The sequence below is a fragment of the Anticarsia gemmatalis genome, chromosome Z (assembly GCF_050436995.1).
Source record: "Anticarsia gemmatalis isolate Benzon Research Colony breed Stoneville strain chromosome Z, ilAntGemm2 primary, whole genome shotgun sequence".
Lineage (NCBI taxonomy): Eukaryota > Metazoa > Arthropoda > Insecta > Lepidoptera > Erebidae > Anticarsia > Anticarsia gemmatalis.
The window spans coordinates 3726406-3747334 of NC_134776.1; the positions used below are offsets into that span (position 1 = coordinate 3726406).

Sequence of the window (20929 nt, forward strand, 5' to 3'; positions counted from 1 at the left end):
CCATGTTAGTTCCAAAATAACGAAGGTATATTGTTCCTAGGCTCTCCGTTAACTACTTCGCAATGTATAGTAACAACAACAAACAACCAACAACCGTAGTGCCGCGTGTGGTGGGTTCGAATCCCACCCGGGACAAAGGTTTGTCTGATGAGCACGAGTATCTGTTCTGAGCCTAGTAGTCAATTTATCTTTGAGTATGTATTGTATGTTTATTTGGTTACCACAGTACAAGCTCTGCTTAGTTTGGAATCAAATGACTGTGTGTGAGATGTCCAATAATATAATATTTAATATATGCCTCATGCCTCCCACAACATTTCAAAGATTATACAAATTGTATTTAGACCTAAATGTGTGGATTATTCTATTATACAAATTCTTATTAGACCTAAAACAAATATAGTTAGTTTACGACCTTATGGGCAAATAAAACTGCAAAGAAATCATTCCTAATAACAACTGAGGCGCAGTAAACCAAATCTTTGTAAACATACGACCTAGAAACTACAATGTTGCAATAAATTGCACTTAAATTTTGTCCTGTTACATTTCATCGATACGGCCTTAAGCAGTCCATCAAGACGCTTGTAGTTGCACTCATCAAATGAACCTTAATAATAGACCTGTTGACTGACGGTTTAAGCACAAATTAATTAATACCTACGTCCTACATGTTTTTCAATTGTCATTATGAACTTTACTCATGTGCTTCATAGATGAGATAAGCGGTATTAGTTCACCATTGTATCATAAGACATACTGAATAAGGTGGATCAAGCATTTACTCGAAATAAGATAACGAAAATGTCTCGCATCCAATTTCCAGGATTGCTTAAAAAAGTATAACGCACTCACACTATCTCTCTCTCACTTTCACTCTCTTTCTAGAACCAATTTAAACTCTACATATTTCAATTTCAGCGTCTTATAACTGATCTCCCACTGGTGATGATGAATTTGGAATCTCCACCACAAAGGTATAACACATACTTACTTTAATTGTCCCGTGTAATAGGGTATAAATATAAACTTCATCCAGACATTTTGGAATTCCAAACACCTATCTCAAAATTCTCTAAAGAAACATTTTCCTTTACTGTGACCATCTACCACGGAAATTCTTACCATCTACTTATAGTATTGAACTACCAACTGACGGTGTCCATCAGGATGAGAGGTCCGTAGGCATATTCAAAATGTACAAGCATATGGGAAGCAAGTTTTGGGTATAAATTCAACATTAAATACCCCTTCGGACCGTTCGATCGGACGAAAACAGTTTACGAAAAAATAGGGGATAATTTATATGGAATTTAAGGAGATTAAGGATGTGCATAGCATATTTTGCTATGAATAAGTGCACAAACAATTATACGAACATATTGATACAACACTATTTGACTTACATTATATTCTCCTTATATTCATTCATAGAAACATTAATTATTGTAAATCCATACATTATCATAACATAACAGAAACACGACATAGCAAATCTATTTAATACTTTAATCTTAAAAGGAATTAGCACTTTATGAAGTACAATAAAATTGATGATCTGTACTGTTATATAAAATAAACGATTTAAATACAGTTTTAACGGCTAATCCGTTAAAAATTCCGCGTCGTCCGACAAGTCCTGAAACAAAACAAGTAATATTAGAGTATGGTAATATAAACTTTATGTCTAAGACCTATCCATATATTTATGAAATATCTCATTTTTTTTCTAAACGACATCTAACGTAAATGCAATATTTTTTTTATAATTACATTGTTTTACAATATTTTCGATTACATTTTTTCACTAAAGCATAAGCGAAAATATCCGAATATTAATATAATAGATAGATAACAAGTTTAGTAAAAATATGTATTAACCATTTATTAAATTCATGAAAAAGTCAAATTTTGACACTCAAACAATACAATAATAAATACATATATTTCAAAACAAATTAAGAAGCGATTAAAACAAATAAAATAAGAAACCCAACCAACCCCAACAGTGGAAACACTAAGGTATTTTTTAACCCTAACTATCCCACTGCTTCAAAAGCTTCCCACACGAGGGAGAGGTCTTTTTAACCCCTTACAGTCGGTTCATATCTGACCGATTATACGTCGCGTATTATCGGCCATAACAGACAAATGTATAGAAAAGCACTCGAGCGTTCACACTCGACCGATGATACGTCGGTGCGAAGTTCATACTAATTAAGCTACGCCCAACGCATCTTCCGTCAGATGTGAACCGACCCATAGGGTGACAAATTAATATAGAGCTATGCTGCGCTGTGCTATGTTTGTGCTCGATGTTTTAAACCAGTGGTCCGTGGCAGTCAAAATATGGTTCACGAATGATTTTAAAATTTATAATTTTTAGGATGATTATTACACTTTAATTTTAATATACTACACATAGTGGTCCCTGGTAACAAGAATAATATAAAAGTGGTCCCGGACTAAGAAAAGGTTGAAAACCCCTGATTTAAACAGAGCGTTGCCTCACACAGCGCAGCACAGCATGGTTTGTTTGTATTATATATTAGACGAGCGAGTTGACCAAACATACAACAATACACAACGCAACATAGCTCGATGTTGATTTGTCACCTTACTGTCGCACTGCTGGGTAAGCATCTCGGAGGGAGGCTTTTAAACCATCAAAAACAGCAAATAAAAAATACAAATTATTCAAAACATACTACATTGTCAGTGTTGGTCTCCAGTATCATGTCGATCTCTCGTTCTAGCTCGTCGATGATGTCGCTGTCGGTGCAGCGCGCGCCCGCCGCGGCCTCCACCGGCGAGTCCGGCGTTGTGCTGTCAGGAAGTACATTTGAAGTGCTATGACACACAAGAAAAAACAAATTAATGTTGCCCAGTCATTGTACAAGGTTTGAATATGCTTTCAAATCATATTTTTTTACTTTTTTACATACGTACTAAAATCACGCTGACTTCCCATAAGGGTTAGACAGAGACCACAGAACACACCTTAGTACGATAATCACAAACTACCTTTGCTTCATTCACATCCATACAATTAATTGTAATTTATTTTTAGTTGATTATTAGACGAAATAGAATTTGCGCGGTCAATTGAAATGATATAAATTAGCGGCTACACTATCATTTGCCATTAAGTTTACTAGCATAACATGTGCATTTCCAACTTATTTACTCATTTATGTTTAGAATCTTATGTGAGCCATTACATACGTGTTCTTAAATGTAACTGAAAAATGCTATTTATGTTTTGAATGAACGGCATAACTGTTTTATATAACGATGCTAACTAAATAACTAATAAGGCTCGTAGCAGACTTATCGGAAAGGGATCGTCACCGTATCAACTCGAGCAGTTCACTCTTATTAGATGAAAACCAGCGTCAAGCCCTTATTGTGCTTGACATTAAGCTGATCTGAACACCTATTTGGTACATCCGTGAGACACATCTTCAACCATTTTATATTGGGTTGTACTATGTATCTTTATTGTGTGCTGGTTTTACTAAATAAACTTTCTTCTTTCTTTCTTTCTTTTCTTCCCTACTCCAACATTAATTGCGACTCTAAAAATGCATCAAAAACGAAAGACTGGACTTTGGAACACAGCTAATTTTTCAATCGCAGCAACAGCATTATTATGGGGAAATCTATAGTTATATAAAATGTACTGACTCGTCGAGGTCATTCCGTGGCGGCGCCGCGGGAGTCTGTGGCAGGAGTCCGCGGCGCTGCGCGTCGGCTCGCTCCTCCGAGAGGTTGCGCTCCATGTTGCACAGCTTCGAGTTGGGGGACAGGCTCGACAGCTTCGTGCTCGCCGAGCTCACCAGCTCGCGTTGAAACAGCTCCAGTTCTAAGGATTCCTGGATGGAGAACACAAAGATATAACTTTTGTATATTGTATATAGACTAATAGAGTGACAATTTTGGCACATTTTTAATTATGTTGTAAATAATATACGCATATTCTTACCGCGAACTCTGGGAATAGATTCTCGTACTGTTGTGGGTCGGCGAGGGACTGGCCGATCTTCTTGTTGGTAGCGCTCACGGAGTCGCGCCATAGCTTCACTACCTCTGACACCTTTGACGGAATGTATGATCTGAAACAAATATCACATTCACTTTATAAACTGTCGCAACTAAGTGGGAGTCTTCATGTGGTATTGAACCCACAAAGTCAATCATATTTTTGTCTATATACGATCGAAACAACGCCTAGTGTGGCATTTATCATTGTTCTCAAACACATTGTAAACTTGGACAGAAATAAATATTTATATCTTTTTTCTTTATATGCTCTTATACCAGTAAAAATCAATCAGCGGGCCGTAAAACAAACAGCTTGAAAGCACGTATCGTAAAAGAATAGTCGATCGAGTCATCACGGCTTAATCGAGTTAAACGGAGCTCTATACTCGATGCTCGAAAAACTTCTGAAGGATTACTTAAATGACACTATTCTGTTTTGTTACAGTTGCTATCAATATAAACGTTTCATAATACGAAATGGAGTTCCGTCGCTTTTGCAGACTAATTCCCACCGAAATAAATGATTTGATTGATTGATAATAAGAAGTCAGTTACCTGGCGAAGAAGGCGGCTTCGGGCAGCTTGTCTCGTTTGATGAGCAGCTGCAGGCACGACTCGAGGTCGTTCAACATGAAGAACGCTACGAACGAGATGTTCTCCGCGCCCTCCTCTGCAGACATCTGCGCCACGCTCTTCAATAGAGCTTTGTCACCTGCAATTATAATATATTAGACACTGTCTGATAATCATATTACATTTTCTTCTCATAGCTTTCGTTCGTGTTACAATGTGGAGATTCGACCTTTGCAAACAATTTCTAATCCACGTCGGGTTAGGTAATGGCTGCTACACACATGCCGCGCAGAGCTGTCAAATGCTCGAATGTTAGGAACAAAATATGACGTCGGCAAGCCGTGTTAACCCGCCGGCAATGTGTGTAGAGCCTTTAGGTTATAAAAAATCTCAGCAACATGTAGCACGGCATCTATTGCAAGACATTTTCATCACCGTCCGGTACACACTATTCTAATCTCAACCCAACAAAAACTTATACAGCGAGGCATCTACTTAATTCGAAAAGGTTTGATACCGTTACTATACTATACTATAGATGTACGTTACTTTAAATGTATTTTTACAATAATTGCATCATACCAGTACTAGTAGCGAAAAGTAGCAGCGCGCTGTAGTCCTTAGCACTCTGGTAGCAAATCTTGGTGAGTTCAGTGTCCGCGGCCGCCGCAGCAGCAGCCCCCAGCCTCGACCACCGAGCGGACGAGGACCGCGAGGGAGCGCCCTCCGCCACCGCGGCGTCCTCAGCCAACTGCTTGGCCCTCCTGAGTTCTCCGAGGGAAAGGGCTAATTCGAATTGATGCTCTGGCTCTGTAGATACAGCTAACGCTTGTTGTTTAAAGCCCTGTGGAAAGTAAACGGTTGTTTAGTTATATAGGATCATGATCAAATGAAAACGAGTAATTGACAAAAAAATCTGAATCCGGAATGGAGAATCAAACCCGAGATATCGTGACCAATTTCTCAAGTTCTTTTTTGTTGTGAATGAAAGTAGAATTTTATTGCTGTTGGCAATCAAGCGTCGTATTTATCAGTTCCTTAGGTTGTATTATACTAAAAGCCAGGGAAAATTGTCAACCTTTACTATAGACAGTGACAGCCAACTCAGGGGTACTATTCAAAACTATTCTTATATAAAATAAAAAAGACCGATAACACTTTGCGGGACCTAGGAAATCGAACCCGAGATATCATGCTCAACACTTGTATACGCTACCGGCCAGACCACAGAATCATAAACACATAGGTTTAGTATAAATGCATACATTCATACATGCATAATATCACGCCTTTTTTCCATGATGGTAGGCAGAGACCAAAGAATACCACTTGGAACGATCCTTACAACCTTTTTTGCTTGCATCCATACATGTATACATTACGATATATTCCCATTCATCCCCTTTAACACCGTTCCCCGGGATGACAGCTGGGAATTTTCTTCCTACTTGTATTCCTAGTTGTCACCCCGGGGGACAGTGTTAGAGAGGACAACTGGTAATCCATACTAATATTATATACCATACATTAGCATAAATAGTTGTTGTGAATGTTACCTGTTTCTCTAAGAAATGCGCGACCCGAGTGCGGTGTTCGTGTGGGATGGTGGGCAGCACTCTGTCGGCAGTCTCGAAGTCACCGCGCATCACCGCTGTCTGGTACTCCAGCACAGACAGCAGCAGGGAATAGGACACCACGTTCAACTCCTTGTCGTTCAGGTACAGTCTACGAACAATACGAAGTATGTTACATACATACCTATATACGTATAAAGGTGTATGAAATACAACCACAATTCGCTATTAACAATGTTAGTCCCATAGTAGGGGGAGAGTCATACACCGGGCACGTTACCAAACTCCCGACTACTATTGTGAATAGTCTTATGTAAATCAGAAAAACCCCAGTAGCACTATGTCCGACCTAAAATTCTTTCTTTGTTTTTATCATATGCTTAGTGGCCACCCTAGTGTCAAAGTTGTTCAAACCGCCCGAACGCCTTTGACGAGGCTTAACGACTGTTATCTTAATTGACAACAACCGGGACGACTTTTCACGTTTCCCAAGGCACGGAGACGCCCAGTTCAAATGCCACTATGTCACTCATCTATGGAATGACCGCGCCGAGGTTTGCTTTACCCACAGATCGTTTACTGAACATGGGAATTGAACCCTCGTGTTTAGCGATGGGATATACCACCAGCCAACTAAACATTGAATATTATGAATGTTAATTAGTTAGTTTTAGTTAGATGTATGGAAATCTATGGGGGAGGCCTTTGCCTAGCAGTGGCACGACAAAGGCTTATAATAATAACTAGCTGACCCGCGCAACTTCGTTTGCGTCACATAAGAGAAAATGGGTCAAAATTTTATACTATAGCCTTCCCTGATAAATGGACTATCTAACACTGGAATATTTTTTCCAGTACTTCCTGAGATTAGCGCGTTCAAACAAACAATCAAACAAACTCTTCAGCTTTATAATATTAGTATAGATTAGTATAGATAAGTAGTACCTGTTCTCCTTGGCGACATATCCAAGGATGTACATGGTGTGGTCTAGATGTGATATGGTGACGATCTCGCCGCCCACGTAGTAGTTTATCCTGTTCACCGAGTTGGTGTAGATGAAGCAGTCGCCCACCCATAGTCCCGTCTTCACAGTCTCGTTCACAGCGGCTACCACCTGATAACAACACAAAATATTATATTAAACACTTTAACTCCAAGGCAATTGGTAGACTGAGTTAACGAAAAATGCTCAGGATATTTAATTATTCCAATAAATAATATAAACATTTAATTATTATATACTGAAACAGTCTATTAAGCAGGTTAGAAGCAGACATATGGATCTTAGCATTACTTTTAATTTGTTTTAGTGTCAATATACACTTCGTTATGGAATGACAATGTACTATGAACTTTTTTACTGAAAACTTAACACCACTAACTAATCAGAACAATGAAGCCAGAGAACTACTGCTGTAAACCGCAGTCTAAGATCAGTAAAATTTGGAATAAGCTGAACCAGTAATAAGGCAAACAATTATTATTGAGCCCAAAGTCGCACTTGGGCAGCGTGGTGGACTAAAGGCCTAACTTCTTTCTCATTCCGGGAGGAGACCCTTGCCCAGCAGTGGGACATTAATGGGTTAAATTTATTATTATATTACAAGCAGACACTATAAAGGTCAGTACTCAGTAGCTTAGTAGCAATAAAAGTAAATGTTCGCGGCATATAATTGTAGTGATAAGGTGTTATCAACGCGCGTTATCAGAGCAGTCACCGTCACACGGTCGACTTGAAGTACGACTACAAATTGTATGCATCACTTTATTGAATATAAATATATTGTTTAAACCATGCAGTAGAAAGGGCCTATTGAAATATTAGGCCCAATTATACTTTTAAAACATTGTGGTAAAGACTCAAATTAGACCTAAGTACAATATCAAGCTATGCTCGCAGGCTCTCTGCCGTTTATTGATATTATTGTACCATTTTTTTTATTAGTTGGTTTGGAAGAATATATATCTAAGGATTTGCATTTAATATTAATAATTAATTAACCCACAGTTATGTGAAATGAAAATTAATTGTTAAAAAAACGGCCAAGTACGAATCAAGTCGCGCACGAAGGATTCCGTGCCAATCATAACAAAAAATATGAAAAAACACGTATATTGTATGGGACGCCCTTAGATTTTCTAACTATCACAGTCTATGAGGTACAGCCTGGAGACATACAGATAGACAACGGAGGCTTAGTAATAGGGTCCCGTTTTACCCTTTGGGTACAGAACCCTAAAAAGAGTAGAATCAAGACGGGCGGCATGACCGTACATGTGTAGATGAACAACGGCAGAAGCCGAGAGTGAGTCGAGTTGGTATTATTATTCGATAGCCAGATAGATAAGCTTCATATACATACCTCGAAAGCATCCTCGATGCCGTCTTCAGTGATATAGGAAGCATTAGATTCACGCGCGCGGGTGACCACCGCGGCGTTGTACTTGAGCACGTAGTAAGAGTCGTCCGTCGCCAGGCACACGAGGTTGCCGCTCTCTGACCAGTACACGTGCCGCGGCTGGATCTCGATACTGTAGAGTTATGGACCATGTCAACCACGTATAGGAACCTTGTACATATGTTTTTTAGTAATATGCAATAGGAAATGTGTATAATGCAATAATATTGTAATATTTGTGGGAAGTTTCGCACAGAATATAATTCAGTTGAAAGTAATATTTTACTCATTTCTCAGTAGTCTAGTGGATGGATATAATTTAGCATTGGCGAGGGCTGAGTTTACAAGTTATGTAGCGCGTCAGCTGTTAGTACTTTGTGTGACTGAAAATTGGCCTAAAGTAAACGTCATTACGACAGCAGTACTACAATGGTTCCTGCACTGAATCTAGTGTTAAATATACAACCAAATCTTTGCGATTAATGTATCACAGGAAAGAGTTGCGATAGGAAATCGATCCCTACGCATCTAGAGTGGCCAGGCCACCACTGCATATATACTTTTTACTCAAGATACGCTAATCTACGCAAGCTTTTTTTTTAACTGTCTACTAGTCTGACTTGTCCAACATGTTCAAGCCGCTCGAAGGCTAATAAATTGGCTTTAAAGACTGTAACTGTACTGAACTTTCATGTGCTCGGATGAAGACTATAAGTTACGACGCCATCAAAGATTGCTAGCTCACTGATCGTTTACCATCATGTGAGTGCAACTGACCACGAATATGTAAACTACGCAAGCCTGAACCTGATATATTTATTTACAATTTTATTTTATAGCAAATTGCAAGTAATCTCTAATTACTCTCGCACTAGATGTAATTCGCTTTACTATTCCGCTCAGCTTTTAATTAGTAAGAAACTTTCATTTAACAGTTTTTCCTACAAAATAGTATCTTCATATCATAATTTTTATTGCTATTATTTTTAATAAAATTCCATTCTTGTGGTAGTGTTGAGTCTCTAACAATTACATCGCTCAGCTTAATTTCATTTCATAATATTATCTTATAATCAATCACGCCAGCAAAATAAAATACTTCATTGATAGATGCCAGAAACGTGCGAACTACGTCATAGTCGAAAATATCATCATCAGAAATGAAAACACCAATGTTCCATAAGACGCGTGTCGAATGTTTGGGAAAATGCTCGACATCGCCGCGGTTGAATGTTTACACTTAATTGTGACGACCCGAAGGAACTACCGGATCGGCACAAGCCGAACAAGTGCAGTAATCGCTTCGAATCGGTTTTGTTGTTCGATAAACACTACCTGAATATGTGTGTAGAAAACCTAACCATTAATTGTTAATCGTTTAAGACCAGTTGCATTATAATATTGACATCATTATGACGTAGTTCGCACGTTTGTAACGGCCCGAGTATGAGCTCGACAAGTAATGTAAAGATAACTTGCCGTCTAATCAGTTCCAGGTTTTCCCAGTCGTAGAAGGAGAAGGCCATGCCGCTGATCGACTTGACGCCCAACATGCAGCCGCCGAATATTCCTGGGAAACAAAACATATATTATTAGTAATATAGCTTTATAACTTGTGGTATTTTACAGTAGGTACATAAAGTTTAATAGAATGCTGTGTCTTTGCAAAAATAATTCTGCTTGTAAGGTTTTACTAATAGAATGTAAAAAATCTAGAGGGCTTGCAAGAGCTTGCAACCTTATTTTGATTGAAACTGGTTGATTGAAATATTGAAACAGCCGTTCAAAAATAATTATTAAATTAATTGGCAGTTGCTATCGATTGAGCTACAGGAAAAATAAAAAAGGAAGCTTTACAAGACTGTAATTAGCATCTGATGTTTATCTTCAACACAAATACAGCTAGAAAAGTATATAGAATCAACAAATAGTATAATAATATCAAAACAATTACCTTCAGCTCCATACTCCGGCTTGAAGCTCTTTCTCTCTTTGAAGTTCTTGAACACTTTGATAGTGCTGGAGTTCTCGAGCGTCGCATACTCGGAGCTGTCGAAGGCCCAGACGAACTCCTGAGCGGTGCCGAACGCTTTGTTCCTAAGTGCCATAGCCGTGTATATTATGTACTCGCCGTCTCCGCACACAACCACGAACCGCCCGTTCGGATTGTGGGCTATCGTCTGTGGGTAGATCTCACATGATCCCATGTCTTTGGCCACAACTGGAACTCGTTCTCCATCTTTGATTTCTGTACCTGTAATCATAAATAACACAAAGTCATTAAATGGTATTGTTTTATCAAAATATTCAATTAAAAATAGCAAACAGTGAGTTCTATGCCGCTTCTTCTCACAAGCTTTTCCGAATCGGTGGTGATTGAAAATACTATGACGATTTCTAGGTAAGTGAGGTTGTTCGATATAGCTAGTTGGTATTGGAAATAAACAGATAATGTAGATAAATAAAAATAAGTTGTAGGACTCATAAGCAGAGTATTTTTTACTCATATTCAGTTTCAAAACTGATTGAACAATGTTTTGTATATTGTTTAACCCTTTGACCGCCTCGGTAGGCTATAACTCGACAAATCATAAAGTGCTCACGACGCTATATTTTTGTCCACATTTGCCGACGAAAGCGTCGTGAGCACTTTCTTACTTGTCGTGAGCAGATGACCGTGGCGGTCAAATGGTTAACTAATGAGTAAATACATGACGTTTATTAGTAAGACAGTATGTTGATTTTGTTACCTTCTGGCAAAGCCTTGAGGTTGACTTGCTGCATCTCTGAGTGCTTGGCCCAAATGATCTTGCCGCCGTTCACGTCCATAGAAATAGCGGGCTCCTCACGCCCAACCTTAATCATAATAGTGCCCTCATCGTATCTGTGGAACAGGGAAACATGTTACAATACATTCTTAACGATTGGTTGTAGTAATAGTGTCGGTTGTTCTAGAGAATAGACAGCTTGTTTGAAAGCATTAGATCCTCTTACTACAAGGAGAAGATGGTGGGACATATACATTTCAAAATGCTGGTATGAGACCAGCATTTTGAAATGTATACAGGCAAGCTCAATATTATAGCCATATACATATGTGTAGTATTGAATAGTCACATGTAATAAAAGCGAGCACATGTTCATAGTTTATCAGTATAGTTGCCAAATTATCATTTAGTTTATATTAGTATCGTATAGTTTACAACCTATTCCTCTATCCACAACTTATTAATGAGGTAGTTAAGTTTATAAAGAGCCTAAGAGGTTTAATCAAAATGAGTACGTATATAATAATGTAAGTAAACTCACCCAATAGCTACATTATTGGATCCGTGCATGGAAGAAATGGTCCAAACCCGTTCAAAGCCGTAGTTCAGGGAAGACTCGAGTCGGTAGGTGCCCGCGTGCCATATCCTGATGCTGCCGTCTTCCGAGCCAGTCAGAAGGATCGGCAGCTCAGGGTGGAAGGAGACAGCGGACACGTTCTGTGTATGACCTGGACAGACAAACAAACGTTATTAACTTTATGAGACATTTATATTATGATTAGCTGTCGCCCTTGATTTCGTTCGCTTGGAAACATTCCCGGGGTAAATGGTATGTGATAACTGTATTAGAATGGTCTGTAACTAATCTTGTATTTAAATATTACATTAAAACATACACGGAACGTAAAAAACATGACTTTACGTATAGTGTAGGTGGCATACGTATGGTGTATAAGAGTGGTCTCAAACTTTGTATGAATGAATTTTGTCTCACAAGTGGTGGAAGTATTATTTTGTAAGTACTTACTTTCTAAGGTCTGCACACATGTTTTGTTCTGATAGTCCCATATTTTGACGAGACGATCATCAGCACCACTAATGAGGTAGGGTTTGTCGCCGCCGTGGTAGTAGTCGACGCAGTTCACGCCCTTCTCGTGACCCTCCAGCGTGAAGTTCGACACTGACGAACCTAGCTGCCACACCTGGATAAATACAAATATATATGTAATGTGTTATTTGTATAGCTTTTTATTGTGTAAAGAGGTAATAATAGAATTTGCAGTTATTGCTTAAGTTGATAATTTTTAACACTTGTTTCATCTGAGTAGAAAATTCGATGCGAACCTTTTTTTCGATGTATTCGTAGACCTACTGAGTGGCTGAGAACTCCTAAGCTCTTCATAAACTTAGATCGGACAATAGATGAGCCCGGGTATTAGGGTCTCCCCAGATTTATCGACACGGAATTGGCTTAAACCGAGTGCGTATCACCAAACTACTTGGCTTATCGCTGATCAGCCGTTGCAATGGATCGTCCGAGCCTAGCCTGATGCGAATGGTATTGATAACACGCTTATGTTGCGGACATAAAGGCTTTTTCAACCGGCGATTGCGCGTTGAAAAATTTAAAAAAATCCTTATTAGACACTTACTTTGACGGTGGTATCAAGACTGGCACTCGCGAATGTGTTGTTATCCTTCGGGTTGATGACAATCTGCATGACGTAGTGCGTGTGCCCCTCGAACACCTGCTGGCACGCCCAGTTGCGCTCCCAGTTCCATAGCTTTATCAGCAGGTCGTCTGCAAACAATTAACTATATTAGTATATCTATCGTTAACATTATTGGCCTGTATTCATCTTTGACTGCCTCTATAGTTAAGGTGGTCGCCACGCCACTACCAACGCGCCAAGCAATCATCATGAAATCCCACTTTTTTTAACCCATTATTGTCTAACTACTGGCCAAGGGTCTCCAAGGAATTTGAGGGAGGCATAAGGCCTGGAGTCCACCACGCTCGCCAAGTGCGGGTTGGGCATGCAAAGTTTAATCACGATGTTTTCCCTCACCGATAAACCAAGTAATTTCCCACACATAACAAATATTTCTGCAATCCACAGATAGTTGGTTCGTGTCTGGTTGTACTTTGTGTCCGTTGTTTATAAAGTCCCACCCAAACAATTATTAGCGCGAGTTGTCTTTAAGAAACAAACAATCAGAATTCAGTTAGCGTAATGTACAGTTATAAGTGCTAGTGCACTTACATTTATAACTCAAACAGCATATTGTCTCTGGACGTGCAAAAGTAGCTGTGTATATGTTTTGTACATATTTTACAAGACACAAAAACTGTTTTTTGTCTGAGCAAATAGCCTAATTATTTTTACGAAATTGGATAAGTTTAGTATTTAATAAATCACATAACTGTTTTACAGCATAATGCGTATCGAAATAACATAATTGCACTCAGTCGAAAGAATTAACACATAGTAAGTATTGCAAGTACAGCGATGGCTAAAGAATCGACTAGAACACATACGACGACTTTAATGACGGTATTCATGGTTTATACGAGTGGTATCCGTGACCTTTACAGTAGTTAACAGATTATAACGTTATTAATAAGTAATCAATACTATTTTTTTCACCTTGAAGGTATCGGTAGTCATTTTAATCACTGTCTAGTTGTCTACTTATTAGAAAGTTACATTGTTCCTGATTACTTTTTACTTTTCAACTAAAAACCTATTGCTAAACCTAAATATTAATAAACCAAAACTTAATATAATAAAGCATTTCGAAGATAATGTACTAAAGACAATTTGACGAAGAATAATAAAACTTCAATTGTTTTACGTAGTTGCCGTTTTGTTTCACTTTTCTTGCAGTTTGGTATGTTCGAGTTAGTTTGTAAACGGATGTTAGTACATTTACACAATGATTCAAGGGAATTCTGACAGTTTTTTCCATACATTTGCTGTCGCCTGCTAAATATACCAGAAAGGTAATCTGACACTTATTTTTACGCTATGAAACTGGCCCTAAATATTTGCCTAGTCTGGTTTCTAGACAAGTCAATCTGGATAGATATCTTTATACATTTACTGTAACTTGATTTATCAGATATTCAATTTGTAACCGATGAAAGTACCACTTAACATATCAAATGCAACTGACCCTGCAGACCAGCAGTCCTCACTCCAATTGACAGGCGGTGCAAAGTTTAAGGGTTCAATTTGCTAAACAAGTTACATATGCCAATTTGAATTTGGTTTATTTCTATTTGTTTATTCCTTTTATATGTTTCTTTAGTGAAGGTTCATGTTTACCGACATTTTAGAAGAAGAAGTTTCATTGTTCCACAGTACGATTTAAGATTACCTATTATATGTTAACTGGTAACCGCCAACTGTGAACCCATTTCAAATTTGTTTTCTTTTTTCCAACTAGAATCCACTTATGGTAATCTCCTATACGTATAAATGATTATTATTGGACTTTTATTTTGTATTAGTAATATTGTATTGAAAATTATTGTTGATAATTACTAGGGAAGGTTGTATAGTTTGAAACTTACCACTGCTAGTGAGGATGTATGGTTGTGTGGGATGTATGGCGATGCACCTGACGTAGTCGGAGTGCGCTTCGAAGGCGTGCACTCTCTCCAACGTGTTGTAGTTGAACACGCGTATCTGCATGTCATCGGAGCCGGTGATCACCCAGTTCTTGCGCGGGACGAACTTCGCCGCACGCACCGGCAGATCGCATACCTGTGACATACATAATACTGAGAAACCTCTTATGGATATGTGTCGGATAACTTATAGATTACGATGTTACAACTGTTAAACATGAAGGTGTAGATAATGCGCAATGGTAGTTTCATGGAATAGTTTCGAGCGAGAATTAAAAACCTCTCTTCATTTGGCAAGTAAACCAGAAGTGAAGCCAGCCTTAGACTGAGTAAAGACAAAATACACAACACCTCTCATTGCCAATATCGTTTGATAAAACAGACTTGGACTATGTGAGACTATGCCTTGATTTAGGTTTACGATCAGCCGCTCAGCGTTTAAATCACCCCGTATTTAACAAAGAAGTTTTGAAAAATATAATTGCTACAATTAATAAACAGTAGCAAATAGTAAAAGTTTAAATCGAGTCTATAATGTATTAGTCTGTAATGTTGCACTCAGTTCTTAAAGAAACGTATTTTAAACCCTTAAAAAATTACATAGCATGAGCATTTTTGTATAAATCCTTTCCGAATATAAGATTAATATATTTTATTAAACCAATCAACTAACCTATTGTATTAGGAAACTACCTACGTAACGAGGGAGGAAGCCAAACCTCAAAGAGAACACTAATGACATCGTTATGGGAAAATCAATATTCTTGAGTATTCGTACAGCTGACTAGTAATTGGAATATCGCCTGTAATTATTATTGAAGGAATATGAAATTACAATTTCACTACTACCCGAGTGTATACGACTGATGATCGGGAGGTCTCGGGTACAATCCTTATGGACTTGGCTACCATTTTTTTATCCATTTACTGTCTCTTTCTCAACAAGGGAAGGGTTAAGCTCTGAGTCCACTACGCTGGCCAAGTGCCGGTTGCTAACTCGTTATATATTATTCTAAATAGTATCCAATAGGATCACCTCATATTACATGGGACTAACATTGTTAATGGAGAAATTAGGTGTATTTTATACACCTTTGTGCACCTTATGATGTAACAAGCGTGATGTTATATTTACTGACATTGTGCAAATTACACCGTTCGAACCAGACAATATAAGATACTTGCAAATGCGCACAAACTGAATATATTTTAAATATATTATAATCTGTTTAAAATTCAGGAGAAACGAGATCAACACGGATTGAAAATAGGTCAGATTTAACCGTATGAATAAAATATTTGCAAGACCGACACTCTACCGATATTCTATGTATTTTTCGATACATGTTTGTACAACATGTCGCCTATTACATCGGAAGATGCAAGCAGAGGTATATGAAATACAATACACTTGGTAAGCGTACTGGTAAACACCAGTCGCATACACTACCCCTCACAAGGTGCTTCGTATGAACGTAAAATGTATATTTTTATGTACGTGTGTATTTAGAAGTATATAAGTACGTTTATCAGTTATTTAGTTACCATAGTACAAGCTCTGCTTAGTTTGGAATCAAATGTATGAGTTATTCAATGATATTTATTTATTTTACCAATATTGTGTTATTTCTAAACAACAAGTAAGAGCTATTTCCCTTATAGATAACCGGTATTATGAAACTGTCGCCTGTGCAGCAAGCTTTCTACCCGCTGCATTCTTATCGCGATGTCGACATAAACTCGCGTTTACAACTCGTGCCAACTTCATAGCACTGAATATACAGGCGTTTGGACATAAAGTTAGTTACTTACTGGCCGTGGGCAAGTGTACTAATATAATATTTATATGATGATATGAGCAGGCACAGTGTGGCTTTAGTTCTAACTATAATATAATTATGTCGATAGTCATGAGCAGAAACAGAAAATATGTATTTCATCCGCATCATTTTCAATTATTTTCAATATTATTTTATATTAATTTCAATTATCTATTACAGAGGCTTCTCTGTCTGTCACCAGCCTGTCTTTTATTAACTGTAATGGTAAGACAGTTCAAATTGTTAGAAATGCTGTATTTCTTTTGCAGTTATAACGACAAATAGAACCAGACTAAAATAAACATTTAAGGGGGCTCCCATGCAACAAACGTGATAATTTGCTTTTTATCAATAAGTCAGAAGACATTTTTGCTTGCACTTCATTAAGTAAGATATCCACAGACAGTTTCAACATAATTATTATTTTTTGTCCCACTGCAGGGCAAAGGCCTTCATTTCCTCTGAAATTGTGCCATATATTATGACATTATACAATAATAAACAACAATAAGCAAAATGTTTTAAGTACTTAACAATATTTTATTATAAAGATGACATTCGCATATCATACATTATATATCGTCACAGTATGAGTCATTATATTATCAGCAGACAGTTTTAACTCGAGAAACTGTATGTAAGAATAATTTAAACTTCAAAAGTCAATTAGATATCAATCTAAATATCAGTAAAACATCGTTGATACTCTTGTTAACCTGATATTGATTTCAAAACAACGCAAGCATTGTGATCTTAACTTATTTGCAAAATGTTTTGAATAAATATAAATAGTACATCAGATATCCTATCCTCTCCATGTAAATTCATATTGTTGATATTGTCAGACAGTTCCTTTAGATGCAAAGTGTATTTCACTCAGCCTTAGTTGCAACAAACAGAATTATAGCATACTATATTGGATAGAGAACTGAATCTAGGTCACATCTGACTGCACAAAGCTATGGTTATAATTAGAACATTATTATTATTGATCTAAATTGACTCCATATTTGGTTAGTTTTATCATTTGAGAAGCTGTTATTGTTATATATTTACACATACACTTATAAAATCACACTTTCTTCCCATAGGAGTGGGCAGAGACCAGAGTAATAAATCTATGATACTAGGCTGTTATAATTTTTTTATGTATTCAAATTATTAAATTCTCGGTGTATATACACCCTCCCTACCAATGTATGAAACACACCCATAAAACAACTAAATCTGCATATTTATACTTTAACCATAACTTTAATAATAAATGCAAACAAAAAACCTTATTGGAATGACAAATGTCAATGGATAATGGTGTTTATAAAAAGCAAAGAGCCAATCGCATTGTCAAGCACATACCTTCCAAACAACAGAAAAGTAACAATTTAAATAAGTATTGATGTTCAAACAATAACTTAATATAATAATTTACACTAGTGGTCGCCTGGTGGTTGAAATTCTACCATATTACATATAAATTGTTGGTAAGGTATTTAAGAAAAAATACTTATTAAAGTTCAAACATTTTGCCCCAGAATATGTTATCATGTGGAAAATACTTATGTTTGTGTGTGTCAATTGCAGGAATTTAGTAAATAAATAAATGCATGTACATCCATAAATATAGTTACATTTTGGCAATGGACAACATAAACAGCATTATGATGCAATTGTTTAATGATTAGTTGCTAACATCATAATCCCTGGCCTGTATTCTTCTATTGCAGATGTTTAAGCTTTATGTAGAAAAATTGTGCAGCATATATGTCTCAAAATGCTATAGGCCTTATGAGAATTTAACATTATTACATTTCTTGAGACAATGCATAGCAAAGTAATTGTCTCTGTGTAGTAAAAAACAAAAACCTGATTAATGCCCGGTTTCTGAGGCACATTTAGTGGTTGTTTATATATCCAAACTGTTTTTTTTATTTTTATTTTTAGTTTAAACGCTATTGAATAGATAAACTGATGCTAAATGAACCTCAGAAACTGGGGGTAAATGTTTCATACAAATTATAGAAGAATCTCTGCATTAAACAGTCTATAGGTAATTGATTACTCCCTTAAATAGCTTATAATGCATATTTCTCTTATTTTTAACTGCAAATAGATTAGAGTTATATTGACAAGTATTATACTTAAACAAAATAATGTTTATGAACTGTCTTTAAGTTAGAGAACTGGACCTCTACTCTCAATACTATCAAGCAAAGCAAGTATCATGAGATCTTGGCTGTTGGACAAGTACTTTACTACTATTGATGTTTAGATACATGTTTTGTATAATACATTAATATTGAATTTGATATTATTTTGCCATAAGTGATTTAACTACTCACATAATAATTTAGGTTATTTTTATGTTACTTATAATTTGCATGACTAGTTTGTTATAATATTTCTACACCAGCAATGGCAGTGTTGTGAATCTATGTAATTTAATACCTTTATGCTAAGAAACAAATGATATTATATTCTAAAAAGATAAAGCCCAGTACTTTCCAGTAATAGTCAGCAGCAATTTATTATATTTAGTTTATGAATTTAATTTTTAAAAAAACTAGTTATATGTCATATTAATAATAAACAGTGAAGCAGACCAACCACATTATTAATTAATGGAGTAATGACAATAATGTTTACATGTACTGATATTAAGTAGATAATTAGATTAGATTAAAATCTTTTACTGATTTCCAATAAGTAACTATTGCCCCATTATACAATAGTTTGTACATGTTGGTATTAGTCTACACACTGTATAACACTTCTAGCATCATTGATACACCAAGATAAAACAATTAAAATAAATGTATCCACTTTATATGTAACCCAAATTAATGAAAGAGCAAAATGACTTGTTGTATACAGTGTGTATTTAACTGCAAGAATTTTATAATAATGCTTAGTATCACAGATAGTACTATAAAAACATTGGAATGTGTGGAACCGAAATTCATAGAATTAAGGGTCTTATATACATGATAGGGCATAATAAAGGTAAAAAGATTGAAGTAGCAGTGCAAATAAAGGGAATTAAATTACCTCGAATCTCTTGATTTGTGCATGTGTCTCATAGTTCCATATGTTCACGTCACCATTGTAGAGAGAGCACAGGAGCCACGGCTCCGTGGGATGCTGGTCCACGCACTTGACGCGGTCCGACCTCGCTGTCAACTTCCTCTTGATATCCAGGCGCAACGGCTTTACAAACATATCAACCATACACGTTAACCGTCACGTAAAAAATGAAATAAAACCTATTACAAGTGAATTGCATCAACTGGAAGCCGACATTATACGATTGATGACACACTGCCGACAAATATACAACTACGTGGCGGAAAATTCGTGGACACTACGAAACATGCATTAACACTCCGTATATATTATTATCGTGAGTTTAAAGGTGTTCTTACCATTTTTAATAGTTAAAACATGAACATTTAACATACAGGAACAGTGGAACTGTGGAAGTTTGACAGGGTGGGTGGACGTGTCACTATTTTTTTTTTTTTTCATGTGCCAATGCCAACCAATAACTTGTCGTGTGTAAATGCGTCTCTCAGACAGATGTTTTTTCGATGAGTACCGGTTTTGTATATTTTTCAGTAAGACATAGTCGATGACTTTGATATAATACAGTTTTGTTACTCGGAATGTTAAAAAGAAATAAAAATAAATAGCCCCCTACCTACTTCCTATAACAAAAACATCTGTGAACTTTTTAATTCGACACAAAGTTCATAACCTGTAAATTGCAATTTGATATTTTCCTATTTACTTTCATTAACGAAAGTAACAAAATATTGTTTATAGGGAATCAGGAAAACCTTGACTACCTAGTTTCGTTTATAAACATAGTAATATAATTAAAACATCGGTACTGCTATCCATATTTCTGGCAACATCGGTAAGGCATAAATCCAAAAATAAATTCGTTTGTTTTGTTGCACAAACAACTGAAACGATTTCGATACATACCCACTACCTGAATGAAAATCACCGATGTGCCGTTACATATAAATACTAGTTTATTCATATTTTGTGCCCATGTGTTCATCGACATAAACTTATATCTATCTAATCAGCCCGTATCCACCCACTGTTGAGTAT

At 36.7% G+C, this 20929-nt stretch overlaps 1 protein-coding gene across 3 annotated transcripts; it reads right to left on the reverse strand.

The window, feature by feature from the left end:
- Positions 1–1396: 1396 nt before the first annotated feature.
- beta'COP (coatomer subunit beta') lies at positions 1397–20374 on the reverse strand. Of its 3 annotated transcripts, XM_076134475.1 has the most exons (18): positions 20233–20374; positions 19859–20017; positions 14937–15129; positions 13012–13160; positions 12387–12561; positions 11901–12087; positions 11342–11475; positions 10546–10845; positions 10071–10161; positions 8556–8724; positions 7137–7306; positions 6174–6342; positions 5200–5461; positions 4600–4756; positions 3986–4115; positions 3688–3875; positions 2709–2850; positions 1397–1639 (listed from the first exon to the last, which is right to left on the reverse strand). In XM_076134475.1, exons 1-18 carry the CDS (start codon positions 20233–20235, stop codon positions 1604–1606), a joined length of 2814 nt encoding a protein of 937 aa, XP_075990590.1. In that variant the 5' UTR covers positions 20236–20374; the 3' UTR covers positions 1397–1603. The 3 variants fall into 3 exon arrangements, with proteins under 3 accessions (XP_075990590.1, XP_075990589.1, XP_075990588.1); XM_076134474.1 differs by lacking the exon at positions 20233–20374 and having other exon boundaries at positions 2712–2850; positions 19859–20044; XM_076134473.1 differs by lacking the exon at positions 20233–20374 and having other exon boundaries at positions 19859–20044.
- Positions 20375–20929: the final 555 nt, after the last annotated feature.

Bases quoted from the DNA above. Each gene is read 5' to 3' on its own strand.
- beta'COP (XM_076134473.1), bottom strand. From the start codon at position 20,038: ATGGTTGATATGTTTGTAAAGCCGTTGCGCCTGGATATCAAGAGGAAG. The intron at 10,846-11,341 runs GTAACAAAATCA...TTATGATTACAG, and splicing joins CCTCAAGGCTTTGCCAGAAG to GTACAGAAATCAAAGATGGA. The intron at 10,162-10,545 runs GTAATTGTTTTG...TTTGTTTCCCAG, and splicing joins GCCGGAGTATGGAGCTGAAG to GAATATTCGGCGGCTGCATG.